Source organism: Condylura cristata, unplaced genomic scaffold (genome assembly GCF_000260355.1).
Source record: "Condylura cristata isolate star-nosed mole 26May11 unplaced genomic scaffold, ConCri1.0 scaffold00007, whole genome shotgun sequence".
NCBI lineage: Eukaryota > Metazoa > Chordata > Mammalia > Eulipotyphla > Talpidae > Condylura > Condylura cristata.
This window is the reverse complement of record NW_004567108.1, coordinates 130,327-136,874: the sequence shown is the minus strand read 5'-3', so window position 1 is coordinate 136,874 and position 6,548 is coordinate 130,327. Positions and strand designations below refer to the sequence as shown.

Here is a 6,548-nt window from a genome sequence, read left to right as displayed (position 1 = left end):
GGGCCTGGGGGACAGGTCCGGTGCAGGGGTTGGTCCGTGCAGGGGTTTGTCCGCAGGCCGCGCCGCAAGTCCGCGCATGTCTGACCCGTACTGCCTGCCCCCAGGTGTGCGGCAGTTCAGCGAGGACATCAAGCAGATGACCGGGCAGCGGCCCAGCCTCTACTGGCGTCTGTGCTGGAAGTTCGTCAGCCCCTGCTTCCTGCTGGTGAGGCCCTGGCGGGTGTCCCCCCTGAAAGCCTCCCTGGGGAGGCTCTGAGTCGGGTTCAGGGCTCTCTCAACCGGGAGGGCAGCTCCCCAAGACCCTTTCTGGCCTCTGAGGTGTCCGCTGTCCCTACCAGACCTTGCCAGGGTGAGCCTCTGCCCAGCGGGGCCAAGACCTGCCCTGCCTTGCACTGGGCACTCCACCCTGGACCCAGCAGGCCCCACCCTGCCCTGACAGGGTAAGACCTGCAGCGGCGCCCAGCACTGGAGTCTGAGGAGAGGAGGGACTTGCCTGCCCCACTGCCCTGGGCCTCAACAGGCCCAGGCTCACTGTCCAGTAGCTGCTGGCTAGTAGCATGTGGGCCAGGGAGCTGGGGCCACTTCTGAGGCCAGTGTGCGCAGCGGCCCTGTAGGGCTGGAGATCCCCATGAGACAAGGGCCTCCCTGTGCCCCAGCGGGCCTGGCGGGCACCCCACGCAGGACAGTAAGCAGCAGTTGCTGAGCCATCGTTCAGCCACGGCACCAACTGTGCCCATCCTGTCCCTACACTCGCCCTGGGTGGTGATGCAGGGGGCTCGGGACGGGCTCACCTCTTGTCCCGCAGCAAGCGCTGGGGTCCGGGACGGCCCCAGGGCCCCCGGTGCCGGGGACCACGTGGGTGCAGTGCGAGAGCTGCTGTGGGCTGCACCAGGGCCCCTGTCCCTGCACACGAGGCCACGGGGCCCCTCCACCCCTCAGACAGAAGCGCGTCCCCCGCTCTCCGCCTGCAGTCCAAGTTGCCGCATGGGCCCTGGCCGTGTCGGGCGGCCGTGCTGAGCCTCTGGCCGCGCCCGCAGCGCTGGGGGCCACCGCGGCCTGGACAGGCCCTGGTCTGGCGCCATCACCACAGTGGGAGAAACAGTTCCTAAATGGCACCAGCCTCTGCCTACAGCAGTGTGCTGCCCGTCCCCCCCACCGCCCTCAGCCGTGTCAAACGTGTCACCCCAACCCTCCGGCCTCTCCAGGTGGCCTCTGACGTGCTGTGGTCAGGCAGGGCTGGAAGGACACGCCGCCTCCCCCACAGCCTGGGCCAGCTGGCCAGGGCTAGTTCAGCCCCGCCCCGACGAAGGCCCCGCCCCAGCTCTGCCGGCCCCGCCCCCGGCGAAGGCCCCGCCCCAGCTCTGCCGGCCCCGCCCCTGACGAAGGCCCCGCCCCAGCTCTGCCGGCCCCGCCCCCGGCGAAGGCCCCGCCCCAGCTCTGCCGGCCCCGCCCCCGGCGAAGGCCCCGCCCCAGCTCTGCCGGCCACGCCCCTGGCGGCCGTGGGCTCCTGCCTGTGGCCAGGGCTGTGGAGCATGCGGGCTGCGCAGCCTCTGGCCCGCAGCCCCCGGGCGCCTGGGCCCTCCTCACCCGAGCCCCAGCGCCTGACCTCCTCGCATCGGTTTCAGTTCGTGGTTGTGGTCAGCATCGTGACCTTCAGGCCACCACACTACGGCCCCTATGTCTTCCCGGAGTGGGCCAACACGCTGGGCTGGACCATCGCCGCCTCCTCCATGTCCATGGTGCCCATCTATGCGGCCTACAAGTTCTGCAGCCTGCCCGGGACCCTTCGGGAGGTGCGTGCTGGGCGCCCCCCACCCTGGTCAGGAACCCCCAGGTCGGTGGGGCCAGGGCCCAGGTCCACTCAGGCTCTCCCTCCTCCTGCCCCGCTGACCACAGGGGCACCAGATGGGCCTGCTGCTGGCCAAGGGCCGTGTCTGAGCAGGCACGTGTGTGCATGTGTGTCCCTGCTGATGTCTTGTGCCTGTGGCTGTGTGCGCTCCAGGGAGTGCCCCAGGATGACAGCCTCTCTTGGGGAGCAGGGCATTGGGGGCCCTGGAGAAGACTGCCCCACTTCCTAGGGGGCACTGCCAGGAAGGGAGCTGCAGCTCTAGGGGCGCCCTGGGCTGCATCCAGGCAGGGCGGAGGGCAGTGACCGTCTGCCGGCTGACCCACCGGCATCCTGGGGCTGCCTCGGGAGTCGGCAGGCCTGGGGCGGGCAGGTGCGGGCCAGGGCGCTGCCCTGGAGGGGACAGAGCCCAGGCAGCCTCTTTGGTCACTGGCCTGAGTGGCCCCTGCTGGGGACCCTCCCCTGGGAGACCCGTCCATGCTGGGAGAAGGGGCCCAGCTGAGAGGCGTGGGGGTGGCCCCCGAGAGGACAGGACGCCAGGAGGGGGCACCTGGCTCAGTGTCCCAGCAGGCTGAGTGCTGAGGGCCCAGGGGCAGCTGGCTGCCCGGAGCCATGGGCAGCGGAGCAAGGGTGTGAGCCCCAGAGGCGGGCAACAGCCCGGGGCCCGGGACGCCTGGCGCTGCCCCTCCCGTGCTGGGTGGGGCTGATCACAGGCGCGTCTCCCCCCAGAAGCTGGCCTACGCCATCGCACCCGAGAAGGAGCACCAGCTGGTGGACAGTGGGCAGGTGCGGCAGTTCACGGTGAGTCCTGCCCGGGGCAGCGGCGAGGAGAGGCCAGGCTGGGGAGGGGGCCCCAGCACAGGGAGCCCGCCCACCGCCGGCGCTTGTGGGCTTGGGGGGGGGCAGGGAAGGTGGTCCCCGCCGGCTCTGCTGTCACAGACACGGGGGCCTTAGCTCCTCTGCGCCGTGGACACGGCCCAGGCGGCGTCCAGGGACTGGGTCTTCTGGTTGTCATCAAAGGGGGACGTTGTCCGGCTCCCACTTCCTGGCAGGGACTCTGTGGCCAGGCCGTGGCCTCTGTCCTCTGAGGTTCTTGCTTGGAATTTACTTTTGTTCTTTGCTCACTCCCCGGACGTTCGCTTGGGTCTCGTTGGGGTCCTTCTTGTCTCCAGCGGAGCTTCTGGCCCCGGAAGGCGCCCCCTGACCCTGGCAGGTCCTCACCCCAGACCCCGGTGCGGGCTCAGCCATCCGTCCACTGCTCCGAGGGCCTCGGGTCCAAGCCCCTTGTGCGGGCGCCCCACGCCCTGCCCACGCGCTGGAGCTTGCTCTGGGGCCAGTCGCACGGCGGCGGTGGGGCTTGGGGGATGCCCCTGCAGCCTGGTTGGGTGGGACGGGCAGCAGCCGTGGGGAAAGGGGTCCCCCCGCTGCACGGTCCACGTCACCCGCCCTGCCCCAGGCTCCCCAAAGGGCTGCGGCCCGTGTTTGCTGGCCCTGGCACTGTGTCCTGCCTGTGACCTGCACGCCTCCCTGGGGAAATGCCTCCCCCCGGAGCACAGGCCCAGGCTCCACGCCCTGCTGCGGCCTGGGAGGTGCCACCAGGCACCACTGCTCCCAGCTGGGCCCAGGGCTCCACCTGGATGCTTCTAAGGCCTGGCGGGCCCTGAAAACCCACCCCCACCCCAAAAAGCGGAGCCCCAACCTGGCTGGGCCAGCCCCTGCTCCGCCTCGTGGGACCCGCGTGGCCTCTGCTCTCCGCTCTCCATGTCCCCGCCCCTCTCACGCTCTCATTTCAAGTCGCAGCCTCTGCCGTGGGGGGGGCCACTGGCCGTGGGGCACCGGGTGGCCGTGGGGCACTGGGCGGCCCCGCAGCTGCAGGGTGACAGGCAGCGACATTTTCCGGAGTCAAAATAGCTGCTCCCGTCGCTCTCCTGTCTTGGTGGGAGAGGAGGCACACCCTCCCTCTAGGCCTGTGGGGGGCAGGGGAGGGGTGTGGGGTACAAGGCAGAGCAGGGAGGGCGGGAAGTGCAGCTCCCCGACGCACCCACCGGTGTCCAGTAACTCGAGCTTCCCTTGCAGCTGCGCCACTGGCTGCTGGTGTAGCCAGAGAGGCCGCCCGGCTGCGGAGGAGACGGAGGACACACGTCCGCTGGCCAGCAGGCCCCGCTGGCCAGGCGGAAGGAGGTCCTGCTCGCACCTCCGCACGGCTGGATACGCTTGGGGCCGCACGTGGTGCCCCGAGTCGGGAGGTGCGCAGACGCCGCCCCGCCCCCGCCGCAGCCTCCACCTGTGCCCGGGCGCACCCCGCGCCGCCCGCGCCCCCCCCCCAGTAGCTTCTGGGTCGTTTACTTTGCTCGTGTTGAGAAAACCAGTTCGTGTTTGTCTAATTGTGCAGAAGGCGACGCGGGGACGGGCAGAGGGCGCCTGCCAGCCGCCGCCCCCCCACGCGGCCGCCCCCGCCCCGCAGCTGCTGCTGCCCCTGCCCTGCCCTGCGGGGAGAAGGAGGGGCCGGTTGCCCGCCGCACTGCACACGGGGTTCCAGGCTGCCCCCTCCCATGCTCGCGGCCGGCAGGCACCTTGCCGGTGATGTCCAATGTCGTCAGACCCTTAGCCGTGACCCGCGTGACCGTGTGTCCCCGCGCCCCCAGGGACAGGGTGTCTTTGCGCCCACAGGAACAGGGGTGTCCCTCACATCCCCCACCCCTCCCCACAGAACAAGGGTGCCCCCACAGCCCCCCAAAGACAAGGATGTCCCCACACCCCCAATGGAACAGGGATGTGTCTCCCCCTCCCCGGGAGCAAGGGTGTCTCCCATGTACCCCTCGAAGAACAGAGAGGGGTGCCCTGCCCCTCCCCAGAGAACAGAGGTGCCAACTCGGTGCCGCGGCGTGAGCGTCAGGCCCCGCGAGACGGCGCTGGCGGGGGCGGCTGCAGCCCAGCGTCCTCCCGTGGTCAGCTCCGGGCGTGGCCCACAATAAAGAGCCGTGGAGGACCCGCGGGCGGTGTGCGGCCATCCTTCCCGGGCAGGGGGCTCTCCCCGATGGGCGTGGTTTCCGGTCCCGCCCACAGGGGCGTGGGTTCGACGTACCGCCCACAGGGGCGTGGTCTTCCAAGCACCGCCCACATGGGGGCGTGGTCCTCGAAGTACCGCCCATATGGGCGTGGTTTTCTGGCCCCACCTACCCGGTGGGCGTGGCTTCCGGGTCCCGTCCTCCCTGTCCTCTTGCGAGGTCCCTGCTCCCGCACGGCCAGCGTCCGCTCCAGGCCCCAGGTCCCTCTGGGACTTGGCACTGGAGCCCTGCGTGGTCCTGCCCTTGGCCTCAGGGTCTCTTGTCCATTTTGTGGCCAAAGATGTCCTTCTGCGTCCCGTCCCAGAGGAGCTCCCGGAATTGTCACGGACACCCCCACCTGGACGCCCCTCGGCCCTGAGAGGCCGGCAGTGGCCTGACTGTGGGCACAGCGGGGACATGAAGGGGAGTTTGCCCCGCCCACGCCTGAGGAGCGGCCGCCAGCTTTGCGAGGTCTGGAGCCTGGGAGGGGCCAGTCCTCCCGCCACCTCCTACACACCGCGGCCGGCCGGCGCCCGCCCCGCGGGGCCCCCGCAGCTGCCCACACGCACTCTGGGCACAGGCCTGGCCCGGGGGCGCAGCCTGGCATAGAGCAGCCCAGGGCGCCTCCGCAGGACGCCAGCACAGCCTCTGTGGGGTCGCAGTGAGCTCCCGAGTCCCTGCCGCAGCCTCTCTTGGGGCCCCACGGCAAGCCCCACCAGCCCGGGGCCCCTCGGCACAGCATGGCGAGGCCCACAAGAGGAGCCATCTGCACCCCAACTCCATGCCACGCGCCAGGCACCGAGACCCCCAAACGGCACCCCGACTCCAGCTGAGGGCCAGGCAGGCCCCGGGCCTCTGACCAACAGCTCACATCTGAGCTCACCCTCAGCTCACGGAACTCAGGGAGCCTTTGATCCCCCGGGACCCCTTGACTTATTCTGAAAGATGTTAAAGGGCCTGAGGTGGGCAGCAGCCGGACCTGGACGCGCGGGCCGGGCCTCAGGAGGCTCAGGCTGCCCGGCAGCCCTGCAGGCTCCCGGCCACTGACGAGCTCTTGAGCCCCCTGGGGCCCTCGGGGCATCTCCAGGGGCTGCGACTCGCTGGCGAGGCTGCCCGCGGCAATCGGGGCCGTGCCGGGCAGCCCTCTGCCGGGCAGCGCTGTCCTCCGCTCCTGCGGCCCTCGCCGGCCCCCCCCCATGGAGCCCCATGCTGGGGCGGGAGCATCCTCCCAGGACCGGCGCTGGGCCGGGGCCGGCTTCGTCCACACCAGTGACCGCGGTGACCCTGAGGGAAGGCGAGGTGGGGGCGGGAGCGTGCAGCTGCCTCCAACCACCCTGAGGCCGGGGCAGGCGGGGCCCTCGGCACCTGCACCCCATGTCAGGATTCCCAGGCGGAGCGAGGGGGGCAGGGTGGCCTGAGCCCATGCCCGCCTCGCGGCAGGCCACTCCGCTGGGCCCCTGCTGGCGCCCCTGGCGCTGCCGACCCTACCCCAGTCTCCCGGGCCCCGGGGCTCCCCGGGGGCGGCACCGAGTCTCCTGGCTCCGCCAGCGGTGGGCATGGCACGTGTGGCCACACGGGCCGAGCTTGCGGATGGGTGGGCAGAGGGTGGACGGCGGGCGGATGGGGAAGGGAGGGCAGGCGGGTGGCCTCCCTGG

The 6,548-nt window shown here is 71.2% G+C and overlaps 2 protein-coding genes across 2 annotated transcripts in view; both read left to right on the top strand.

Moving 5' to 3' along the window:
• Nucleotides 1-3,946, top strand: part of SLC6A3 (solute carrier family 6 (neurotransmitter transporter), member 3) — a 17,573-nt gene extending 13,627 nt beyond the window's left edge. Inside the window, exons 10-13 of the mRNA XM_012721731.1 lie at nt 105-205; nt 1,626-1,793; nt 2,576-2,647; nt 3,923-3,946. Coding sequence (XP_012577185.1) covers nt 105-205; nt 1,626-1,793; nt 2,576-2,647; nt 3,923-3,946 — 365 coding nt within the window. The remainder of the gene's footprint in view (nt 1-104; nt 206-1,625; nt 1,794-2,575; nt 2,648-3,922) is intronic.
• A 2,143-nt stretch (nt 3,947-6,089) lies between these two features.
• The window catches only part of CLPTM1L (CLPTM1-like), an 11,199-nt gene continuing 10,740 nt past the window's right edge, over nt 6,090-6,548 (top strand). Inside the window, exons 1-2 of the mRNA XM_012721730.1 lie at nt 6,090-6,192; nt 6,387-6,487. Of these exons, the coding sequence (XP_012577184.1) occupies nt 6,090-6,192; nt 6,387-6,487 (204 nt within the window). The remainder of the gene's footprint in view (nt 6,193-6,386; nt 6,488-6,548) is intronic.